This window comes from Hydra vulgaris, chromosome 13 (assembly GCF_038396675.1).
Source record: "Hydra vulgaris chromosome 13, alternate assembly HydraT2T_AEP".
Lineage (NCBI taxonomy): Eukaryota > Metazoa > Cnidaria > Hydrozoa > Anthoathecata > Hydridae > Hydra > Hydra vulgaris.
In genome coordinates, this window is record NC_088932.1 from 24858782 (window position 1) to 24885888 (window position 27107).

The following is a 27107-nucleotide window of genomic DNA, read 5'->3' on the forward strand; positions in this document are numbered from 1 at the left end:
AAACCGTTGCGAAGTTTTTAAAATAAAAAGAGTTAACTGTTTGTAGCCGTGTGGCGACATTGAGCAATATACGGTTAATGAGTTTAAAAATTGTATCGACAAACACTTTGGTCGGCACTCGCATTATAATTATCCACCAAAATGCTGCAACAGCTCATTGTCTACTAAGGAGTTAAAGGGTTGCTATGCCAAGTCAAGTCACAAATGAAACAAAAACTCCCAAAGGTTGGTTAATAAATACACTTCAATGGAGCAGATTGACACCTTGTCATTATTTCTAAGGGAGAGTATGACATTATTTTAAAAGAAGAGAGCAAGGTCTGACAAAAAATGATACAAGGGGGCAGGAGTCGAAAAACACACTGACATTAATTATAGACGGCCCCTTACCTAGGTTTTTAACACAAAAGAAATTTTTTTTTTCCAGATTTAACAAGATTCCATTACTTGTAAATCACTAATTTTTTTTGGATGATTCTTCATTAAATGCAACTTTCGTCTTTATCGAAATAAAAAAGATTGGAGTCATTACAATTAGTATAAAATTTTTGACGCTAAGGAGAAATCATTTTGACGCTAAGAAAGGAGAAATCATTAAAAAATACAATAAAAATAGTAGTGGTCCTAACTTTGATCCTTGGGGCACATCACGATTAATGTGTTTTTCATTATTTTTATGATTTTATTGACTTCGGTTTGACTGGTAACCCTGGTATCAAAACAAAGTGAGTTTTTCCTTTTTACTTCATTGAGTTCTAGTTTTTTTAAGAGTATGTAAAGGTATGTAAACAACAATTTATCTATTGGATTGGTTATTTGTGTAATTTTTAATACAGATATAAAAAAATTAATCGACTATAGTGTGTTTGAGTAAAAATAAAAATACTTTAACTTTCAATGATCTACTTATGATCTAGTTATTATCTAGACTATTTTATTGTTGTTGCAATAAACACGTGTTTTATTTTAACTGTAACATCACGTGTTTTATCGCACAGTTGACGAGATATCGAATAGTCGAAATCTCAAACTTTACTTCTCGAACGTTATTTCCCGTCCCTTGCGCACTCATCTAAGCCAAAATCCTCTCGATATCTTGAACTTTTTTCCCGGTCCCATGAGAGTTCGAGATACCGAGAGTCAACTGTAGTTGTAACATATTTACAATGAGTATTATTAAAATAGGCAAAATTTTAATGAAATTGATGTGAAAGTCGATTAACAATTTTACTTCAAAATTCTTTGAATGAATAGAAATCAAAACATTTTTTTTCTTCAAACCTTTATGTATATTAAATAAATATTTCATGATCTTTAAAATAAAAGCAGATATTTTAAAAATAAAACTTTGTACGTGCATAAACGTACTTCACAAAAAACACAAAATTCAATGCTATTTTCAAGGATTTTAAGCAGCTTCATCGCAAATCATTAAACTAAAGTTTAGCTGAACCTAAAACGGTTTAGAAAAACCAAATAATTTCATCACGTCATTTACACACGAGTGTTTAATTAAATTTACAGATTATAAACAATCTTTAAAACAGCAAACGCATTAAAATTATAGAAAACAATGTATAAGGTTAAAATGTCTAAGGCATTCTTCTATTTTTTTGTTAAACTTGTTGTCTGAGAGTTGAATTTATTTAAATATTGAGTTAATGTTTCGGGTATACCAAGAGTGGCATTTTCTGCAGCCAAGCTAAGAAGGCGAGAACGACTTATTTTCGTTTGATTTGATATTGCAGATACCTCTATGTCATTATTTTCAAAAATACGTGATGTTCCTGATATTTCTATTTGAGTTGAGTTCTAAAATAAATTCAAATTCAAAATCCAAAAAAATAAAAGGTTATACTAACACACAAAAATATATACTAACATGCAAAAAAATTGCTTATTTCTAAATTACTGTATTTATTTGAAATGTTACTGTTTTAATCAATAAAAATCATGATTATTATTATAATCATCATTGAATTAAAAAAAGTCAATTTACCAATTTGCTCGAGTAAAGCAACTTGAAAACCATCACCATTACATATTGTTGTTAAATATATATATATATATATATATATATATATATATATATATATATATATATATATATATATATATATATATATATATATATATATATATATATATATATATATATATATATATATACAGTATTGGACAAAACATTTGCAACCAACATCGAACAATGCTAAAAAGTGTTCCTAATTTTACGTCTTAAAAACGAAACGAACTATACTACCACAGCAAACAGTTCAGGAGTCTGGAGTCATAGCATGCCATGACATGAGCAATCAGCTGACAGGCAACAACACACAGGCAGAATTTCGTTGACAAGTGCCATTTTGCAGCGGACAAAACAAGTGCAACTTTTTTGGCTTGTTTCATTTTCTTAAGTCTGGTCCGTGTCAACGTCACGGAAGTTTTTTAATAATTAAAGGAAGTATCCAGAAGCATGCAGAAGCTTCCAGAAGAAGCATCTGGAAGCATCCAGTAACATCCAGAAATATCCAGAAACATTCAGAAGCATCCAGACGCATCCAGAAGCTTCCAGAAGCATCGAAAAGAAGAATCTAGAATCTTCCAGAACAGGTTCACACAGCATCATTTTACTATATAAGAGACATGTAAATCGAAATGTAAGTATATGGAAGTCAATCAGTCAGTATTATCAAGACAGTTTATCGAAGTGAGTTTTATCAAAGTGTTTTATCGAAGAACATCAATACAAGAAGTGAAATACAACAATTGTTTCATTACATCAATACAGTCCACATCCAACCAAGACGTTGTGTTCCACAGAGCATTATTGTATCATCACAAGGTAAATGTAACACGGTAAGCCTTGAGAAGCGTGATTATTTATTTTTATTATTTTTATGACTTCAAGTGCAAAAGTGGCTACCGTCAGTCTTAGATTGGAACTAAGAAAGAAAATTATTGGCGATTACGTAAGTGGAATGTCACAAAAAAGTATTTGTGATAAATATCGCGTGAAAAAATGGACCGTATCAAGACTATGTTCCAAATATCGTTCTACGGGGAAGTTGGCAGCAGATAACAAAGGTGGAAGACCGCGTTCCACCACTTCTAGAGAGGATTCTATGATCGTCAGATCCGTTAAGAAGGATCCCTGGATATCATCAGTCGAAATAAAAAAGCAATTAGAGCTGCCTGTATCGGACCGAACAATCAGACGATGTGCTGTTGAAGCCGGATTGTTTTCTCGACGCCCTGCAAAAAAACCGCTGATTTCACTAAAAAACCAGAAGAAAAGACTCCTGTTTGGTACATCTCGTATTGACTGGAATGTGCAGAAATGGCGAACTGTCCTGTTCAGTGATGAATCGAAGTTCAACATCATTGGGAGCAATGGCATTTGCCGTGTACGTCGACCGGCCGGAAAACGCCTCGATTTACGTTACTGCCATAAGACCGTGAAGCATGGTGGAGGCAATGGAATGGTCTGAAGGTGTTTTTCTGCTAACGGTCTAGGTCCAATACATCGAAACGATGAATTAATGGACCGTTTTTTGTATAAAAATATCCTGAAAGATGTTATGTTACCTCATGCTGAATGGAATATGCCAATAAAATGGGTTTTTCAGCAAGATAACGAACACACTGCAAAAGTAGTCAAGCAGTGGTTTCAAGACAACCACCTATCAGTGATGGATTGGTCGCCTCAATCTCCGGATCTCAACCCTATCGAGAACCTGTGGGAGATCGTCAACCGCAGAATTAATTGTGAAGGTGTTCGTAATAAGAATCAACTGTTTGAACAAATCCAAAAGGCCTGGACAGCGATTCCACAAAGTTTCATTGATCACCTGATCGAATCGATGCCTCAAAGATGCAAGGCTGTGATCGACAACAAAGAATTCGCCACGAAATACTGATAGAGAAATACAGCTTGGTCAACATTTTGTCGAGTTGCACTTGTTTTGTCCAGAAGGAAATCAACTTTTTTTAATACTTTTGATTAATTTATTAATTTTCGTGCACAATTAATGAACTTTGTGATGAATAAAACTTGAAGAACTTTGTCTCTAAACAGTTACATAGTTTTCTCTAAATTAAAAAAATGTAGCACTTTTATATAAAGAAACTAAATTAGCATTATTTGGTTGCACTCGTTTTGTCCGATACTGTATATATATATATATATATATATATATATATATATATATATATATATATATATATATATATATATATATATATATATATATATATATATATATATATATATATATGTATATATATATATATATATATATGTATATATATATATATATATATATATATGTATATATATATATATATATATATATATATATATATATATATATATATATATATATATATATATATATATATACATATATATATATATATATATATATATATATATATATATATATATATATATATATATATATATGGCCAATTCCATAATTCAGTGACGCATCATGCGGAGAAATTTTTTTAATAGAAATTTTTTCTATAACTCAAAAATAATTTTTTATTACTCTAAATCAATCTTGAATTAAAATTTTATAATATAAACTAAACACAATTGTATTAACATAACACTGCTACATAGCAAAAAAAAAAAAATCTTGAGTTCAGTGACGCAACGCGGAAAAAAGTGTTTTTTTATCAGCATACTTTTAAATAGAGTTTTCGCTGAAATTTTATTTCTTGCTTGACTTATTAAATTTTTTTGTTGTAATTTATTCATTTGGCAATAAGGTAGTCATAAAAAAAGCCACAAACAATAAAGTTTTCATATCGTTTTATTTTACAGAAAAAAAACTATCAGCTCAGTGACGCAACATTCAGTGACAAAACAAAAAGACGAAATTAAAAACATTTTAAAAAGTTTTGTTATTTTGTAATAAATTTTAATTATACTCAGGTGAAAATAGCATCGGAACAACGTTATCATTCTGACCGTAAAAATAATGTGATTTTGATATACCTTTGATTTTTCTTGAATAACTTAAAATTGAACTGAATCCAAGTTCATTTTTTTGTTGTCTTGTATCGTTTTCTGACATGTGAATTACAGATATTTGCAAATCTTGTAATGCTAACGCAAAATCTGCTGCTGACCTGATTTCGTATTGACTAGTTTTAACTCTCAGGGCTGTGATTCGCTTAACAGTAGTATTGTTTTTGAACTGAGAAGTGGCATTATCGCTGAACATGTGTACTTCATTGACTTGATCAGGAATAAAGTGAAGGATTTTGTCAATCTACGGTATAACGGAAGACTTAGTATGATCAGTTGAATCTGAAACTATGGCAAATGTTTTTAACTCAATGTTCCAGACTGCTAGGGTCATGATAGAAACTTGATTTTGACCAAAATGAGCCGCTTGTGGCTCATTTTGATAGAAACACCTAGCGTTTTCAGCCCAGTTAACTTGGATTACCGCAATTTCAGAATTAACACTCATCGAAACCTCCTTCAGTTTATTAAAAATTGTTGATGGGTTTTTCTTTACAAATGTGTGTTTAACGAACTTATCACCCATCGCTGATATGTGTTGGATGAGTTCTGTTACAGTAGACTTTTTTGAAATTTTTTCAATGTTTGCATATGTTTTAGTTTCAGGCTTTCTCCAATCATCCCAGGATACTTCGAAACCAAAAGTATTAACAGTTTGCAAGTGTTTATTGAACTGTTTCATACCTTTGCATGCAACACATTTGTAATAGGCGCAATCGTATGTGTACGGTTCACAAACAAAGTTATTTATCATTTCAGATCCAACTTTGATTGAAGGCGCTTGAATTGATTTTGTTAATGCATTTAAGGCAAATCGCATATTTTTATGCAAACTACAAACACAAACATTATGCGGAAATTTTGTAACTGATTTTACATTGCGTGGACAAAGGTCGCAAAATTTGCTGAGTCTAATTTTTATGTGCAAATGCTTTTCCTTGAATAACTCGAAAGCTCCTTTTAGCGTATAATATAAATGATGTATCTGAATATTGTTTGCTTTTCTGTCAGATAATTGAATTCGAGTGACATGTTTTTTGTTTGGTGATATTTAGGAAACCTCATCTTCATTATAAAAAATTACAACTGCTAAAACATCGCTTTCAGAAAGACCATACGGCTTTGAACATGCTGGAGGTAGACCCAAATAATCTTTACAAGCAGAGCTATTTGAAAGAATAGAAAGAAATTTCAGATTGTTTCTCCTTTGAAGTTGGTAGTGCTTTTAAAACTTTTTTCAATGCTTTTCTTCTTTGTTGAACGTTTTTAAAAGATGAGCTTGGACTTTGATATTGATTTAAAAGTTTTCTTTTTAAAGCGCGACTTTTTAAAACTCTTAATTTTGCTTTAGCAGCATAAGCTGCTTTATTATTAGGATCGGCTTTCAATTTTTCTTGATATCTCTTAGATCTAACTCTGGACATTTCTTTCTTTTTATCAGCATTCCGAGAAACATAATTAGCTTGGTATTCTGTATAACGTTTTTTTTTTACTTCTAATTTTGAATACATTTCTTAAAAATTTACAACTTTATAAGAAAATGTTAACATAAATCCAAAAGTTTACTAATATTTACTAATAGCCCTTCACAATACTAAAATGCAAAAATTTATTCGAATTTGAAAAATTTGAAAACCCAAAACGAAATTTGAATTTTTGGATGATATTTTGACTTCCTTACGGCGCTATTTTATAAAACGCTAGTTATCCCGTCGATGGGTTCAGTGACGCAACAGCTTTTAAACTATAATTATATGTTAATACAATGCTTTTTGACCAATTTTTTTTTTAGTAATGATTAAAAGTTTACATTAAAATATATAATTTCTAAAAAAACCTCGCCATAAAGCATAATTTCATTGCGATAATTAAACTTTTTTAGCTTAGTGACACAACATAATTTTTGCAGATGTCTATGTGACAAAAAAACACTTGAATTATTTTTAAAGAGTAAAAGTTTTTTTACTCAAGACATATATGTAATCTCAAAGATTTTTTCTAAACAAAAATATGGATATGTTTTGTTTAAAATATTGCAATAACTCGCCCTCAAATTTTACTCACTTTTTCGAATAATAAAAAGAACAAACAGTTGCTATCATTCATCAAATTTATCTACTCGGTTCAAACATTTTCTACTCAAAATTTATTTTAACAATAATTTTAAGGTGTTTAAACTGTAATTAAAGAAATAAAACCTTTTGAAAAAAGATATTTTTAAACACGAAATTTATCTCTTCCATCGTGGAAATAGCCATATATTTATATATATATATATATATATATATATATATATATATATATATATATATATATATATATATATATATATATATATATATATATATATATAAATAACAACCAACTAGTTAATAAAATTTAAAAAAAAAACACACTTTACCATTATTATAACAACTATAACAATTTCAACTAGTAAAAACTAGAAACTTTTTGATTAAATAAACAACTATTTGAATAAAATTTATAGAAACATTTTGATTAAATTACAATTATTTTAACTATTGAATTTTATTAATTACTAAATTTTTGAAACTTCAAGTAGGGGAATATATTTAAATATATAACCTATATTAAAGAAATATATAGAGTATATTAAAGAAATAAAAAACATGTAGTATTTACAGCTTCACAGCAATGAAAAAAAGATGCAACAGAGTTATTTAAAAATAGAGTGAAAATAGTCAACTGCCAGTGTAAAGTATTAAATGCAAAGGGCAAAATATCATTGTATGAAAATATTAAAAATATAATTGCATAAAGAATTATAAAATATTTAAAGAAATACTTCAAGTAATGTAATAAATCGTTTTTGAAAATTTAATTTTTACATATAATTGCAAGCTCTTACAAAAATTTAAATGTAAAATTTAAAAGAACATAATGAGAAAATGCATAGAGATATGAATAGGAGTTGAAGTTAAAATCCATAAGAATAAAAGTGTTTTAAAAAAATAATAGGAAATAAGATTTACCAATGGAGGCCTATCAGGTGTCATAATTCTGTTTCCATATTTTTTTAGCAAGGTCTTTTTCTTACGACCTAAATAACTGGCAGTAGTTTCACCAGACAGACGAGACATGTTTGTAGTAGATGACAATGTGGAAAGATTCGGAATAGCATTATTATTTAGGTTGTCAAGAGGAGGATTCATTATAAGCACATAATCTTTTTTTACTTCTGGCTGCTTTGTAAAGAATGGTTTCGGAATGTCCAAAATGCTTTTACCAAATAAAATAGTAGAGTAAATAAATAATTTTACACTAGAAAACTTATTTGATACTTTTTCATCTAAATTTAAAATTAGCAAACAAAGTGCAAATTTTAAAAAGTATAATTAAAACTAACACAAACCTTTTTTGTGGTACACAAATATTTTCCTTAGTTGGCTTTGTTATAGCTTCGTTTGGTACACAAACACTTTCCTTAGCTGGCTTCCTTATAACTTCTTTTGTTACACAAATATTTTCCTTAGTTGGCTTCTTTATAACTACATAAACATAATATGTTTATGTTAAATTGGTAACATAAACATCATACAAATATATTAAAAAAACTTTTGATGACTTTCAAATATTTAACTTTAAAAAGTAATTATAATAATAATAGCAAAAACATATGTAGATCATAATTAAACAAATCTTTATAATATATTTTAAATTATCAATAATAATATATATATTTTATACAAATATTAAATACACAAAGATTTAATACAAATATTTAAAATAAAAAATTTTCTTAAAAGAAATAACGCAAAAAAATCCAAACAAAAAAAAAGTTAAAAAACAAACCTGTGTTATTAAAAAGTGTGGAAACTGTGTCATTATTACTTGAAATTTCTTTCGTTGAGTTTCTATCATCTAACATACTTACTGTCTTTCTTTAAAAAAAAATTTTAAAAAAGGAGACAAGGTTTTTGAACAAAATTTATAAATTTGTGAAATACTTAGCATACACCTCATTGTTTTTAAGAATTCAAAAAAACTTACTTTTTTGTTTTCTTGCGTTCATCGTTTGCTAGCTGCTCTTCTGTTTGTTTATCTACAAATTTCACCTTTTTCCTTGGCTTTTTTTTTTTATATAAATATATTTTTTTATTAGCTTGTTTCTTTTTTTTACCATGGTCAGTTTTTTCAGTTAAGTTGTTTTCAAAAGACAAAAGGTTTTTACATCTACTTCGAAGTGCATAGGTATTGGATACAGGGTTTAAATTTGTCTTTTTATCAATAATATTAGCATTAGTATTACTATTTGTTGTGCTACAAGTCAATATTTTTGCTGTATTTTTAGTTGGTATTGGAACTTTATCACACTCTTTATAAGAAGGATCTTTTTTTGATTTATGACGTTTAGTACCTAATAGAGTTTGAACAAGTAGGCTTTTTTCAGCTAGACGTTTAGAAGATCTAACATTTGATTTTCTATCAATATCCCTTAATGCACAAATACATTTTTGACACAAAACATTAGAAATGGGTGTTGCACTCGCACCTACAGAATTTTCAGAACTTGTGCTACATACAGTACAATTGATTTTTAACGAATCATTAATATTTCTTTGAGAATTTTGTAAAAGATTTTTTTTATTAATGGAAAGATGACTTGGTTGCGTAAGTTGCAAAGAATCATTTTGATTTGAAGAAGCAATTACTTGAGAATTTCGATCTTTGTTACAAGATCTATTGGTCCTTAGTCTTAAGTTTCTAGAATCATCTATAATGTCAATAAAATTTTGTAAACAACCACTATTATTACTGAGAAAATTTAATTCTAATACTTTTTCCAAGTTTAAGGGTGAACTTTTGATTAAAAAAACATCCTTACTTTTGTTAGTTTTTTTGACTTTATTCTGACTTTCTGCAACTGGATTAAAAGAACTTTTGTTAAGAGGCAATGAATCTTTCATATTTTTTTTCATTTCTTCACAAGAGTTAATTTCTAAAATTTTTTCCATGCGACCAGCTGAATTCTTAGAGAAAATATTTTCCTTCATTTTTTTAGGATGTTGAACTTTAGTCTGACTTTCAGTTAGACAATGTAATATTTTTGTTTCATTTGTAGCATGTGAAATCTTTCTCAAGCACATAGCGTTTACTGACATATCATTTTCTCTTAAGTTGCTATAGGAAACAAAAGTATATTTTGAATCAGTCTTTGGCTGTTTTGAAGGCATGCAAAGTTTAATTTTTTTACGTGATTTCTTTTTTCTATTAGCACTCTTAATTTCTTTATTTTTGATGTTAATGCTTGATGTATTACAAGAGAATGCAGGCTCAGATGTTTCAGATTTTGTGTCTGGTAAAGCAGGAGAAAGATTTTTTTCTTTAAGTTCATTGCTTACATTTTTAACAGTAATGTTAGATTTATCAAGTTGAATTTTGTCTGTAAGTTTATTTGTTTTACTTATATTTGGATTAGGTTGAACAACTTGTGTACATAGATCAACTTTATTAAGAAACTCTCCTGTCTGGCAATGAATTTTAAAGTCAATTAAACTGTCCATGGAACATGAGATGCCAGAATTCTTAAACAAAAGTCATATTAAATCAAAAGTAAATTAAATTTAAAAGTAAACTTAAATTAAACTTGAATTATTAACTAAACTTAGAAATAATTTAATAATACGTTAATCTCACATAACCAAAAAAGATTTTATTTTTTACAAGAGAGTTAGTAGAATCTGAAAATTATATATATGTATATACACATATATATATACATATATATACATACATATATATATACATACATATATATATATATATATATACATACATACATACATACATACATACATATATATATATATATATATATATATATATATATATATATATATATATATATATATATATATATATATATATATATATATATATATATATATATATATATATATGTGAACAATTATATATATAATTAAAAAAAACGAGTTCAAATAATACAAGTTTTTTATTAATTTAAGAAATTTTCGGTAAATTTTTGATACTATAATCTTTAGCTTTAATTACAAACTAAATCGACAACATCGTAAGATACCTGTGTTTCAATGTTTGATTTACTCCAGTTTAGCTCTTTTTACAAAAGTTGACAAATTTTTTTAATTTAATACATTTTTATTTAAAATTGGTTGACCTTTATTTACTAAATATTATCATATTCCATAACTTGGTATCCCGATTGTTGAAACTTCTAATCACATAGGGTCTGATTTTTCTGGTTTGTGCACTTATCCATATATGGTGGTATTGGGTCGTTTAGGTATAGACTTTCATTTTCTTTAAACCATCCTTTTTTATTCTTACTTTGTTCTTTTTTACTTTGATTATTATTAATGATTAGCAAATTAAATGGTCGAGTCCTTTTTATTTATCTTTGTTTTATTTAGGTTAATATTCAAATATTCAGGTTAAGCACAATTCAAACCATGATTCAAAAATCCTAGAAGGCCTAGTTAAGGGATTTATCTGTAGAGCATTATCAATTTGCTCTGAAAAATTTGAACCTTTGCTGACCTCAAGCAGCAAAACAAAACTACTATCTCAAGTAGCTATCCCAGTATATAACTAAAAGAATGTGAGAGTGTAAACAAAAATACATTGGAGAAACAAAAATGAAAATAGAGACAAGAACAAAACAACACTCCAAAAAATCTATTAGAAGAAAAGTGGGACCAATCAATTAACGTTTAAAAAGAAAAGAAAAAAAAAATGTGGACCTAAAAACAGAGGTATAAATTTAGACAATGGTCAGTGCGTAAAAACGCAATTCTGGATGCCACATTTTTTATATTTGCGTAACCAAAAAAAAGCCCATACAAAGAGAACTTAAGCAAAGCCATTAAAAAGTGACCTCACTGTTTCTTTGTAATTAAATATAATTTTTTGTAATAAAAGCTGAAGATGTTAGTATCAAAAATTTAGTGAAAATTTATTAAATAAATAAAAAATCAGTATTGAGAGAACTTGTATTAATGTTTATATATTAAATTAAACTTGTATTAATGTTTATTAAATTAAACTCGCATTAATGTTTATATATTAAATTCTCAAACAAGATATCATAAATAAATAAAAACAACATTTTTTTCTTCTTCTTGCAAAAAAATTTCGGTTAGAAAAAAAGTTTAGTTATTTCAACTCAGCAAAACTGTTTATCAAGATATTAACATAAAACATTACAGTTGTATTGTTTCTTTGCAGTCATGTTACCTAAAAACTTTGACATAAAATAGCCGAATAGTCACACACAAGCAGTGAACGTCTGAGGGAAAAATGAAGTACATTAGAATAGAGAAGAATTATTTTTTAAAAAAAACTTATTTTGACAGTTGTCAAGACAAAAATAAAGATTAATATAAGAATATATTTAAAAATGTATTGATATGATTACAAAAATAAGACAGGCAATACACCTAAACAATACTTACAATAAAAAATAAAAAAATTTAATTTATATATATATATATTTTTAAAAACTTAAGATGAACAAAGACATGCAACAAATATATATAACCAAACAACAACATACAAAACAAATAATAGAGTACAAAATAAAAACTATGCATAAAACAATTGTTTTACATTTACATTCGTAAGGCCTAAATTACATTAACATTTACATTAACATTTACATTTACATTAACACTTACATTTGTAAGGCCTAAAAATGGGGGGAAAAAAACATTAATGCTGATGTATAAACATAATTTGTGTAGTGATTAAGTAATAAACATCTCCTCAGAGTCGCGTCTATTATTACTGGCTTACTAAATTGTTGGCATTAAAAAACCTGCTTAAAAAAACCCAGCAGTCTGGGTTTTATTGGGTTTTTTTTAAAGATATTTTATAATTTTATGAACTATTATAACCAACATTAACATTATAACTATAAAATTATCAACTAAATCAATTATTAACTACTATTATTAACTAAGTTATTATTAACAATTATTATTAACTATTATAACCAACAATAATAGCTAACAGAGCAGGTAATAGTTGAATCATTATTTGGAAATACATTATCACAATTTTTATTCAAATATTTTTACAGATTGAGGCTACTTTATTGTGGTCACAACCCTCTCACAACTCTTTAACTCTGAAACATGAACCTTTATAAACAAGGCTGCTGCACGGAGAAACTAGTTTGTTCATTTGAATTTCAAGTTTGAAGTTTCAAATTTGAAGTTCAATCGAAACTTCATATACTTCCTCCCATTCAACAGCCTTCTTTTTCCCATTTCTCATTGACATTTTTAATTATAAAAAAACTCAATACATATAGGTTTAACGTGAAATTTTTTTTTTTCTATTACAGTTTTAAATTATGTTTAAAAATCTTTTTCAAAATAATTTGAAAAATTTTTTTATAAATTATTAAATAAAATTATATAAAATATATTTTAAATAAAGTTAAAGTAGAAAATTATACTAATTTTTAATATCAATAAACAAAAAAAAAATTTAACTGATACAAAATAAAAATAAAACCCAAAAAGAAACCAAGACTTTTTTAAAAAAAAAAAAGTCTGGGTTGACTTACCTAAAAAAAACCACTAGGCTGGGTTTTTTTTAAAAAAAAAAACCAGGTTTTTTAACCCTGATTTTTAAGCAAACAAACTTTAAGCATTAAGTTTTTTAACCCTGATTTTTATTCTAACCCTGATTTTTAAGCAAACAAACTTTAAGCATTATAATATAGCAAACAACTTATTCCTTGTAAATAGCTCACCTTTTGTAAAGAGTGTACCTCTTGTAAACAGCTCACTTCTTGTAAAGAATGTACCTCTTGTAAAGACATTTTATTATTAACATCACTAGTTTCTATTACTTTGTCACTTATTGAAACAGAAAATCCTTCACTTTTGGAAACATTTTTGATTTGAAATGGAACAGAAGGCTGTAATAAAAGAGAGAAAAATTACATCTAATTACTTTATTTCATAAATCAAATTTATTTAGATACAACTAAAGAAAAAAATTATACCAAGTGTTTAGTTTTAGATGGATGATAATATGAATAAATATTTCCTGTGTCATTTGGATTATCATAAAGTTCATTCTCTTTCTCCAAATATTCTAACCGAGCCTAAAGTTTACAGAAATCCATAAAAAACATATAAAAAAAGACTTAAATTATTCTATTATTATATTATCACTACTTTTTTAGAATTCTGAGAATCAGTGAAAAATAAATAACTATAATGGATGTCACTGTTTTATGCCATGTCATTTAAATAAATAACAATAACTCACTGTTTCATGCCATGTCATTCAAATAAATAATTATAATTCACTGTTTCATGCTATGTCATTCAAATAAATTAGGGGTCATCCATAAATTATGTTACACAATTTTTGACTATTTTGAACACCTTCCTCACCTCCCCTTCTTATCACAACATCTTAACTCTTTAGTAACAAGTCCTGTACGAGTTTTCACAAAAGCAATGTTTTAGATTAAAAAAATTTTTTTTACTTTATAAGTAAATATTTCTTTTTAAAGGATGTAGATTTGGATAAAAATTTAAATCTAAAGATGCATGTAAAAAACAAAATCTTTAGACCATTTTAACAAACAAAAATTTTAACATAAAGTTAAAAAAATGACAATAACACATTTCTAATTGTTATTTTAAAGTTTATTGTTTGTGCCATTTATAAATATTTTTACACAGCGTCACTAAGTACAAAAGTTTTTGAAAATATTTTGTTTTACAAAATTAAAATTTAGCGTATTTATGTTTTACTCAATAGATAATCATAATGTTAGTAAAATCTCATTTATATTTTATGTTTTTTTTTTCTAAAACATTCTGAATAATTCTAAATAGCAAAATTTTTAAATAAATCCCATGTTCCATTAATGTCATATGTGTTCTTTTAATTTATCTCATATGTGCTCTATTGTCATATGTCATATTTTTAAATAAATCCCGTGTTCCATTGATGTCATATGTGTTCTTTTAATTTATCTCATATGTTCTTTTAATTTATCTCATATCTCATATGCAGTAGTGGTAGAGCGCTCCCTTCATAAACGAAAGGTTCCAAGTTCAATCCCCACCACATCCCTGGTAGTACCGCGCTCAACTTGTTTCTCCGCGCAGCAGCCTTGTTTTTCAAGGTTCGTGTTTCGAAGTTATAGAGTTAAGAGAGGGTTATAACCACAATTATGTAGCCTCCTCATCTGTAGTGGCCTTCTGGGCCTTAAAGAGGTGAATTAAAAAAAAAAAAAAAAGTGCTCTATTAATGTAACCCGTATGTGTTCTATTAATGTATCTCATGGGCATTTCCAAAAAATCATGCACGGAAATTCGTATATGTTTTGTCTATTATTTTCATAATAATAAAACTGGCTAATCTCTAATTTATTCTCATTTAATTCTAACCTATATAATTATTTTGTATACAAAAAGTAGTATACATTAGCAATGTTAACAAAGAATAAATTAAGTTGGAAGCAGAATCACACAGGGAACAAAAAAACTCAAATTTTAGTTACTAAATAAATACACTTTTATTCGATTTTTTAAAAATAATATTTTAAACATTAGTAAAGATTTCTAGAAAGTTACAGGGTAGCACTATGTATCATAGAGTCACAGCAATTGTTTAAATGCAGTTCATGAATGATCACGCACAAAAGTAACGCACGGAAGTTGCAAATTTGTCAATTTCGTCTAGATATTTTTTAGAAAATAAATTGCTTGTGGATGTTTCAAGTGAAGTATTATACTTCTACGACTCATATTTAATATATTTTCAATGAGAAATGTCAGTCATCATTTTTTTCTAGCTACAGTATAGCGTTTTGAAAATTGTCGTATATTTTCAAACTGTAGCGATATTATTACACACACAAAAAAAAAAAAATGATAAAAATATATATATTAAATTTATTCAGGTAGCCTAAAATATGATAAAAATATTTTTGTTATAAAGTTCCAGCTTTTAATTGCTAAAACAAAGAAAAATAAAAAACCGCGCACAGAAATGGAAATACTCTCATATGTGTTCTAATAATGTATCCCATATGTGTTCTATTAATGTACCTCATATGTGTTTTTTTATGTTATATGAATTTTTCATAATTCCTTATTTATAAGTAACTTCGTTTTTTCTCTCCACACCACAGGAACTCCAAAAGGTAAATTTTTCTTTTTCTTTTTGTCCAATCTTGAAGACTCTCTTTGCAAATATGGCACAAAGTATGTGGTGCCCACTTTTTATCTTGGTCACTAAGTTTTCATAAAAATTTTGTATTTTTATAAAATTTCTAATTTTATAAAAATACAAAAAACTGTATTTTTATAAAATTGGAAATTGCAAAAAAAAACTGAGCTTGCCGACAAAAACAAAGTTTTTTAATTTGAAATCGGCATTCAAAAATGCATAATAATCAGATTAAATATCTCATACAACAGAAACAGAGTTTTTTTTTTGTAAACCTTTGTTCTGATGATGACCATAAATTTTTAATGTCATTGAAGAGATTTGTGTCCATGTTTTAGTATCTAGGAGATAAATTTTTGTTATCATTAAGTGAGTAACTTTTAGAAAACCTTTCAACTTTATTTTATAACATTTTTAATATTTTATAACAAAAAATTTGTTTCTTTAAAAAACCTTTTCACTAATAAATTTTAGTATTATGAATGCATTATTTATAATTCCTCATTTATAAGTAACTTTGTTTTTTCACAATGGATTTTTGAAAGGAATTATTTCTTTCAAGGAACTCTTGCTTTCAACCTACTATCATTCAATCAATTTCAAATAGCAAATGGGCTCACTTATATATTTTGTATTACTCACTTATATATATTGTGTATCCATAAATCTTATTTTTATTGGGATCATTTCTTTTTAATTTTTATTGTGGCGTTTTTTTTTTTACATTTAAAGTTTATAATTAAAGCATTTATCAAATAAAATAATTATTAATATAATAAAATAATTTATTAATTATTTTTATAATTTATTAACTATTTTATTTTAAGACTAACTTAAGTTTCGCAGGTTGTTGGTTATGTTGTTTTTTGATTGGTTAGCAAAATTTGATCTATGTATTTATGACAGCGTGAGGTGTTCATGAACTTTGTATTTGGTTTTGTTGTTTTTTCAATTTTACACAAGTTTATCTTAACGGCTTTAGTGTATTTCTCCAAAAAGTACCAGCAACTAGCTGTGGTTTTAATAAAGTTTTATTTTATAATGTTTTTTATGTTTGCGGTTTATAATAGTTTTAGTTATAATTTGTTTTAAAGTAAGTTAAACTTTTGTATTTAAAAAAGATTTATGGTTACTTATGTGTCCTGTTTTGTTTTAGGTATACTTTAACAATAAAATTACTGTTGACTGTGATTTCTTAAAATGAATCTGATTTTATTACTTATCCTCCTTTTTCATATTTCTCTGTGGACTTTCATTGCTCAGTCTAGTTCAAGCACCACAGATTATCTGCATCAAATGTAACATAATTAGTCATCTTAAACAGTTTGCTGAAAAGAGAGCAATTCATCTTAAGATAATTGAAGACCGTTACCAAAGGCGTTGGGACAAACACATGATGGCAGATAACTGTTGAAGTATCAATTGAGATGACTGAGGAAAAGTTTATAAATAAGAAAGCAACAAACAAAAGTTTCTTTCTGAATAAATATTCTTTATTAAACAATGTTGTCTGCAATATCATTCAAAACCAAAATTTACATAATTTTTTTATAAATCAACAAAAAGTTTTATAAAATCATATAAAAAAAAGTTTAATGATATTAATATGTTAACTTTTAACATTAAATAACTTTAAATGATTTTAAATATCTATATCTTAATATACTCAGGGTCTTAACTTTCATCAAGTTCATCATAATTATACTCACGGTAAGGTCTTAACTTAGTTCATCATCATTATACTCACGGTAAGGTCTTAACTTAGTTCATCATCATTATACTCACGGTAAGGTCATAACTTAGTTTATCATCATTATTATCATCATCGGTTTAGCATCCTTGTTTCCAAATGCTTGCACAAATTAGATATTTTTTAAATAATAAAACATCATTTTTCTATAAAATATAAAAATTTTATATTCACCTATTTTCTATTTTTATTTTAAATTTTAAAAAAATTTAAATCATTTAAATTATACCCTAGCATTTATAAATGAGTTCTATCTGCTTTAGAGGAATATCTTGAAAATTTAGTCAACTACCTATATTTTAAAACATAAAAAATTGTTTTTTGTAAAAGATCTGTAGCTTGCCACAAAAATCTGATGTCAGATTTGATTTCAGCCAATCAAAATTAAGTAAGAGCAAGTGTCAACATTAATGCAATAAAGTTATTGTTGACATGTGTAATATAAAAGAGTTTTATAAATAAAAAATTTTTTTGGCCTGTGTAATTTCCCAATTACACAGGCCAACAAAAAAGATATCATACTCCCATAACTTCACCCAAATTTGTAAAGTTAAAAAATAAATACCCATTAATTACTGTGTAATTAATTGATATTTCATATTATCTAAAAGTTTGAAAGCATAGCAAAAAAATTTAACAGTTGCTTAGATAAAACTTTGATTTGAACCATTATGCTTTATTCTTCTTTTTTTACAAACAAAACAAATACAAATAAATATAAGTATTAATGTAACTAAAATATAATAAAAAACAAACTAATATAACTATTTAAAAAAATATTTTAGCAATTACCCGCTTCACCAAACTCATGCAAACATTTGTATCATTGGGATTGATAAAACTAAAATCACTTGATTCACTCTCATGTGGAATTATTGGGGTAACACAAGTAACAGATAGTGCATGCTCTTGCTTGTTTTCTTTTTGTTTTAGCTGCAAAAAAATTTATAAATATATATTTACTCTATTTTAATTATATTAAAAAAGAAATTGAAAATAAAAGAGGCGGGCCCTCAAATTAACAACAGACCAAAAATAAATTTCTTTAAAATTATGTATTATTTCATAATATGAAAAGTGCTACATGTAATTTTATATTGTTTTACTTTAATCTAAAGTTGTTTTTAACTTTTCATACCTTTGTAAATTGAAAAAAAAAGAAATATTGGAATGAAAAATTTAATAAAAGTATTAAAAATGGCAGATAGAAAACCAGAGGAGTTAGAGGTAAATGGATAAGTAAAGAATTTCAAAATGTTAAAAATATCAAATTAAAAACTGAAGGATCATGAATTGATAGATATAATAAAGAATTTCTATTTTAATTTGTAAAAATATTTAATTGTATTTTTTTAACAAATAATTAAAAAGCTTGATTTTGAATTCAGAGATTGAATTAAAAGATTTTAGATCAGTAGATAGTTTGTTCCATGAATACATTGATATTTAATGGATTTATTTCCATATTTAGCAGATATTTAACAGTTTTAATAGGTGTTTTGGAATAACTAAGTTTATGAAACTTTTAATAGACAATGTCTTAAAAAATTCGACCCTAACAAATTTATTCTAGAAGTTTCTAAAGTCAACTGGGAGCTTATGATTAAAAAAGATGACAATATTCTTTCTTAATTTACCTAATGCTAATTCTTTTTTTATTGATCTTGTGAGTGAAGATGAGGTATCTAATTTTATTAATAATGATCTTAAAAGTGATAAAAGTTATGGACCTAACAGCATACCTACATTTCCTCTTAAACTTACCGTTTACAATCTCCAAACCTCTTAGCAATATGATAAATAATTCTTTTAATAGTGGCTAATTCTCTGAAGCTTTTAAAGTAGCTAAAATCATTTATAAAAAAGGCTCCTCACTAGACTTTCCTAACTATCGACCTATTTTTCTTCTTTCCCACCTAAGCACACTTTTTGAGAAGGCTATGCATAACAGGCTATATAAGTTTCTAGAAAAATTTAAATGCCTGTATCAACATCAATATGGATTTCCAAGCAAACTTTACGCAAGCCTCGCACTTATTGAAATTACTGAGAAGATTAGAAGAGCTCTAGATAATAAGCACTTTGCGTGTGGGGTGTTTATAGATTTGCAAAAAGCTTTTGATACTGTGGATCACTCCATCCTTCTCACAAAATTGGAATACTATGAAATCAGGGGCATCCCACTAAAATGGTTTACTTCTTATCAACAAAACAGGACACAGTTTGTTTCCATTAATGGCACTAAATCTGATTTAAAGAATGCTCAAATGATGTCCCACAAGGTTCAGTTTTAGGACCACTTCTTTTTCTTCTTTTTAGTAATGACTTAAATACTTCTTTTAAATTTGCAACTGCTTACCATTTTGCTGATGATACCAACATGCTACTGACTGACAAATCACTTAAAAAAATCAAGAAATGTATTAACCATGATCTTGGAAATCTTGTTCAGTGACTTCATTCTAATAAACTTTCTCTCAACTCTAAAAAAACAGAGATGATCATCATTAAATCTAATCTGGCACCAATTAATAAGCATTTAAACTTCAGACTAAGCAGACAAAAAATTTATCCTTTAAACTCTATTAAATATCTTGGGATTAAAATTGATTCTAATCTTTCTTTTCAAGGCCATCTAAATGACTTAACAATGAAACTCAGCAGATCTAATGGAATGCTAGCCAAAGTCCGCCATTATGTAAATCTAGAAACTCTGCTAATTATATATCATTCTATTTTTGGGTTCCATATAAGATATGCATGTCAAGTATGGGGACAATCCCGTAAACAAATTATTTTAAGGTTGTCACATCTCCAAAATAAAGCCTTGAAAATAATATATTTTCAGTATAACTTTAAATCTAATGTGCTATACCTAATCTCTAATATATTAAAAGCGACCTTGTGGTATTTCTTAACTGCCAATTTGTCTGGAATTATCATCAAAAAAACCTTCCCCTATCATTCAACAATTTCTTTACAAGTACTAATTGTCACTATCCTCTTTGCTCCATTAGTAGCATAAACTTAGTTATTCCAAAACACCTATTAAAACTGTTAAATATCTGCTAAATATGGAAATTAATTCATTAAATATCAATGTATCAAACTCATGGAACAAACTATCTACTGATCTAAAATCTTTTAATTCAATCTCTGAAAAAAGGCTCAATTCAAAATCAAGCTTTTTAATTATTTGTTAAAAAAATACAATTAAATATTTTTACAAATTAAAATAGAAATTCTTTATTATATCTATCAATTCATGATCCTTCAGTTTTTAATTTGATATTTTTAACACTTTGAAATTCTTTACTTATCCATTTACCTCTAACTCCTCTGGTTTTCTATCTGCCATTTTTAATACTTTTATTAAATTTTTCATTCCAATATCAATATAATATTATTAGTACTAATATTTTGACATTTATTTATCTCTTTTCATTCAACTACTCTCTACTTTGTACTAAATCTTTGTTGTTGTCATTATGTACTAAATTTTTGTTGTTGCTGTTATTTATTAAAATTCTCCTTTTATTATAATTGTTACCATTATTGTTACTATTATTATTATTATTATTATTATTATTGTTGTTGTTGTTGTTATTGTTGTTGTTGTTATTATTATTATGTTATTATTACAATTATTATCATTATTATAATTATAATTAATATAATTGATATCAGTTATTATTACTATTTTCATCATTGTCTATAACGTTATATTGTATATTCAAGTATTTACTTTATATTAGTAATTGTACTATTGTAAATTTCCTTGAAATGTTATAACCTATTTCGAAATATATTTGATTTGAATTGTTTTTTAAACAATAGTTGGAACTTGCTGAAACTTAGTTGTTAACAAAACTAGTTGAAAGCATGCTGCAAAGGTGCCAAGCGGCTATTGAATGTAAAATGTTGTGGCCGAATTTTAAAAACGATACAATACTAAAAAGTTGAATTCCTACTGAAGAGATCACAAACCTCTGAGACATGCTGTGCTCATATTAAAGAGAATGATAAAAAAACAAAACAGTTGGGCTAAATTTTTTTAATCAAAACAAAAGATTAAATGCATACCAAGAAAAACTAACTTTATTTTAGTCAAAGCTTGCCTTCTTCAATGAGGTCATGTACTAAAACTCTCAGGAATAAAAAGAGCTTGAACAAATTATACATTCATTATTTTATGTATATATATATATATATATATATATATATATATATATATATATATATATATATATATATATATATATATATATATATATGTATATATATATATATATATATATATATATATATATATATATATATATATAAATATATAATAGGGTAATTGATGCTTATAAAACTAGTGCTTAATTCAAGTGAAAAACCTTATGGTGTATATATTGGCATGTGCTTTAACTGAAAGAAGAAAAGTGAATGTTATCAATAGTTACCAATATTACTTTAACTTATGCAAATTATTTCTGATCTACATTTAGCCCAATAATAATAAAATGACTATAATTATGCAAGAAATCCATTGAATGCCAAAACTTTTATAAAAAATAGCAACAGGGAACTCAAGAAGTCGACAGGCGACAAAAATTAACAAACTGATTTACTTTCAGTCACCCTTCTAACAACCGACCAAAAGTCTGAGTGTACACCCCTAAAGTTCCAAAACTGTCTGAAAAAATATCACATCTTTTTCAAAAATGCCTTGGACTAGACATACCAGTAGTTTTGTTTCCAAATATTTTAAAAATATTACTAGTAGAAAAACTAAAAATCATTTTATAAAGTTTCATGACTTTTAATAAAAATTTAGCAATTTCATGACTTTATCCATGACCAAATGAAATTCCATAACATCTCCATGACATTTCCATGACCAGTGGCCACCCTTTGATATACACTTTTTAAATGGATCCAGTTATTAAACAAAAACTCTAACAAGATTTAACACTTTTAATGACTTACCTGAAACAAATTATAGGATCGTTATAACATTCACAAAATAATTTGTGAAATATTATAGTCTTTATGGTATATTAAAGACTGGAATTGAGGTAAAAAATAAACAAAACAAACCAATTTTATCAAGCTCATGTCAATATTTGTATCATTGGGATTAAGAAACTTTTCACTACCAGGTGTGAAATTAACAGATTCCAAATGAACATGTTTATATTCTTCTTTTTCTATTGCCTATAATAAATAATAATAAATAAAGTGACATATTGTTATATCTATTTTATTATTTCACTAATGATTACTGATATTAACTATAAATAAAATTACACTACTGATACAAATAATATTGTACCACTGTATGTATGTGTGTATGTATGCATGTATGCATGTATGAATGTATGAATGTATGTATGTATGTATGTATGTATGTATGTATGTATGTATGTATGTATGTATGTATGTATGTATGTATGTATGTATGTATGTATGTATGTATGTATGTATGTATGTATGTATGTCAGTGACGTATACAGGCCATATTTGACACCAATATACCGGTTTAGGCGCCAAAATTTGATCCCAAACTATAGTACTTAATTATGGATATATTTTAGCATAAGTTCTTTGAATTAAAAAAGAATTATATAAAATATAGGATAAAAGTGCATATAACATGCTCTCTTGTCAATAAGATAGCATAAATTGCGGTTGAATGTGACGCTTGCATAAAAAAAAAGGTGCTCAGAATGACTATGGGATTTATGGGTACATTAATGGCTACATTAATGATATTGTACTTCAAGTGCTTCATGAACTGTCAAAACTTTTTCTTTGTACTTTTAGTACCAATTTTTAGAGTTCTGCAACTGTTCCAGTCAGCTTGTAACGCACAATGTTCTGTTCTATTTTCTGTATTCTATTCTATTTTCTGTATGTGCATGCATGTTTTATTTGAATTTTTTTTCCACTAATATATTTTTTGTTGCATTGACATTTAATAAAGTAGACACCTGGGTGGCTGTTTATTGGTAGTCTGGATTCATTTCTTGATGTTAATATTGTCTCTAGGTTCAAGATTGATTTAAAGACGGTTTTATATCCTGCTTTCCTAAACACCTTACATAATTTAGTAGACAATATTGTTACACAATGTAGTGAAATAGTTGAATATGGACTGGTGATGTTTCAAAGATTTTAGCAATTAATTAATAAAATAATAATTAATAAAAAATAATAATTAATTTTTTGGTCTTTTTTTTTATTTCTGTTATGATTTTTACGAGGTTGGATTGTTGGTAGCATTTTTTAACAAAGACTTGAAAAAGAAATCTTAGTTCATTTTCTATATGGTTTTGACTGTATACATTGTATGCTTTATGTTTAAAACCCTTGAATATTCTTTTTAAAATCTGTCGTGGTCTGATGTTAATGTAACTTGAATGTTTGAAATTGCGTTTTTTATGTGTATTTCAAATTTATAGTTATCATTTTTGTAATTTATTATGCATTTGTCTAAAAAAATTTTGTTGTTGTTGTGAATTTTAATCCGTTAACAGTCTATGCTATATTATTACGCAAACTTAAAGTGATTTCCAAATGTCCATGCCGCAATATTATGCAAAGTAAAAGTGGTTCCCAAATGTCCATGCCATAATATTACGGTTTTATGCATCTCCTTATATTTCCTTCTTGTTCCTCAGTAATTATACATCTACTTGTCACAAAATTTTTTACTACATAAATACAGAGCTTTTGTTTCCATAATTCACTTTAGTTTTAAAAATAAGAAAGTTCTTTCAGTGCAAAAATAATTATCAAAATGTTTACTCACAAAAAAATATTTACTCACGAAAAGATAGAAAATTATACATTTGATGAATCAATAATGAAAAAATATATTTGACGAATGATTAGTGAAAATGATAATAAAAGATTAATGCTCGAAGAAGGTGTGTAGTATGTTATAAACACAGAATTCAAAAAGATTCAAGATATGAATGTGTAGAATGTGATGTAGGACTTGGTGCAGCTCCATGTTTTTCCAATTATCATACAAAAAGTAAATATTAGTAAATACATTTTTAAAATTTTGTACTTATATAGTATGATATATATATTCTTAAACTTGAATAATAACATCTTGTAGTGTTTAATAATATTAAAAATAGTAAAAAACTTTTTTTATTCTATTAGTAAAAAAACACGATAATTTTAAAAACACAGTACATTTAAAGACAAAAAAAAAAGCTAGAAAAGCTATACTAAAATTTCATAGCCATTTAAATTTTGAAAATGTGTTTAAAATAGTTTTTTTTACAAAATGCTTCTTTAATACGCTTCATTGATGAATATGAAATATGACATAAACTATATATATCAATTTTTTGTACATTTATTTGAAATAAATTTTTAGTAAAAACTTTGTTTTATGTGACCTAAGTAATTGTTATATATACATATATATACAAAAAAAATTATAAACTAAATTTCTTGGATGGTATCAAACTTCCTTTTTTAATTGAATGGAAATCTGTGTGCACAAGAGTTGATTTAAACTATTTATATTAGTTGGTAACTTGAATCTTAGTTATTTGCGGCTCCATTTAAAAAATGATTTTGTTAAAAACTATTTTAAAAGGAATACAAATTCATTAACTTTCAAGCATTAAGTTATTTTTGTATATATAAAATTCAGTCATCAGGGCCTATGACATGGGTTTAAAAGTGGAGGGACGAAATTGTCAGTTTTGAAAAAAAGTCCTCTTTATCTAGAACTTTCTTAAAAAATAAAACAAAAAAAAAACAAAAACAATGTCCAAAACAAGGGTCCATAAGAAGAAAAGTGGGAGTTGGACCAGGGCAAACACATGGACTATTAAGGACCGGCGAATATTCGTTAAAATTCGGATTACGAAGATTACTGAAAGGCGAAGTTGACTTCGGCTCCGACTTTGGTTCAAAAGTTGAAATAGAAATTCGGCTTTCAGTAACAACTACAAGATTTCATTTAACTTTCAGTTAAATTCATAAGCTATTAACTTTTTTTCAATTTATAAAAAATTATTATTATAAAATATGCTACATGTTTTATGTATACTAAACCTGTTTATCCGTGCAGCGGTCTTTTTTGTCAAGGTTGAAAAGTGTTTCCGAGAGGGTTTTAAACTATATAAAAAGAAGCTTACTCGACTAAAGTGTCCCACTCGGGCTTGGGATCATGAATTCAGTTAAATATATTTATGTGTGTGTATATATATATATATATATATATATATATATATATATATATATATATATATATATATATATATATATATATATATATACAGTGATTTTCATAAATTTAGACACTCATTTTTTTTATAAATGAGTGTCTAAATTTATGAAAATACTTAAAATAAAAATAAAATAAAAGTGCTACCGCTATGTTTGATATATAATTTAATAGAGGAAGTGAAACTCTATTATAGAGTACCTTAATTTTTTTTACAGGATGTTTGTTACTCATTCCATACCAAATAACACAAAAAAGTTAATTGATAAGCTTTATTTTATTTTATTCATAAATTTAGATGCACAATCAAAAGTCTTATATCTTGTTAATTGATAGTTAATTAGTAGTTTTTTTCACATATTTCTCATTAATAGACCTAAATTAATTGATTTTGTCAAAAAACCTTATATAAATATGACTTACCTGGAATTAGTTAATCATTATTTAATAAATAAACAAAAGTTAAGTTAGTTTTGCACTAAAAAGACGCAAAAAATGGGCAAAAGACATATCACTCAAGGTGAAAGGTGGCAAATTATTGCTCGCATCAATGAAGGAACCAAAAGTAATAGAGAAATCGCCAGGTTAATTGGAGTTTTTGTGAAATGCGTTCGGATAATAAAGCAAAACTTTCTTCACACTGGTGGTGCCAGCAAGAAAACGAGGCCAGATAGACCCTTTCCAACCACCAGAAAGGACAATAGTGCCCTTTTTAGAGCTGTCAGAGCTAATCCAAGAATTAGTTACAAAGAATTGACCACAGAATTCAGTACAACCCGAAATACATCTATTTCTCAAAGCACAGTCCGCCGAACACATATCAAATACAAGATTAGAGTCTACTCTGCTTTGAAAAAACCGCTCCTGCATCCTTATGA

At 26.7% G+C, this 27107-nt stretch overlaps 1 protein-coding gene across 1 annotated transcript in view; it reads right to left on the bottom strand.

Moving 5' to 3' along the window:
• Positions 1 to 1480: 1480 nt before the first annotated feature.
• LOC100202602 (uncharacterized) overlaps positions 1481 to 27107 on the bottom strand; it is a 47862-nt gene continuing 22235 nt past the window's right edge. Inside the window, exons 5-13 of the mRNA XM_065816406.1 lie at positions 23073 to 23189; positions 18780 to 18920; positions 14049 to 14150; positions 13794 to 13961; positions 9047 to 10581; positions 8849 to 8937; positions 8409 to 8544; positions 8029 to 8275; positions 1481 to 1812 (exon numbers count right to left, since the gene is read on the bottom strand). Coding sequence (XP_065672478.1) covers positions 1606 to 1812; positions 8029 to 8275; positions 8409 to 8544; positions 8849 to 8937; positions 9047 to 10581; positions 13794 to 13961; positions 14049 to 14150; positions 18780 to 18920; positions 23073 to 23189 — 2742 coding nt within the window. The 3' untranslated portion in view covers positions 1481 to 1605. The remainder of the gene's footprint in view (positions 1813 to 8028; positions 8276 to 8408; positions 8545 to 8848; positions 8938 to 9046; positions 10582 to 13793; positions 13962 to 14048; positions 14151 to 18779; positions 18921 to 23072; positions 23190 to 27107) is intronic.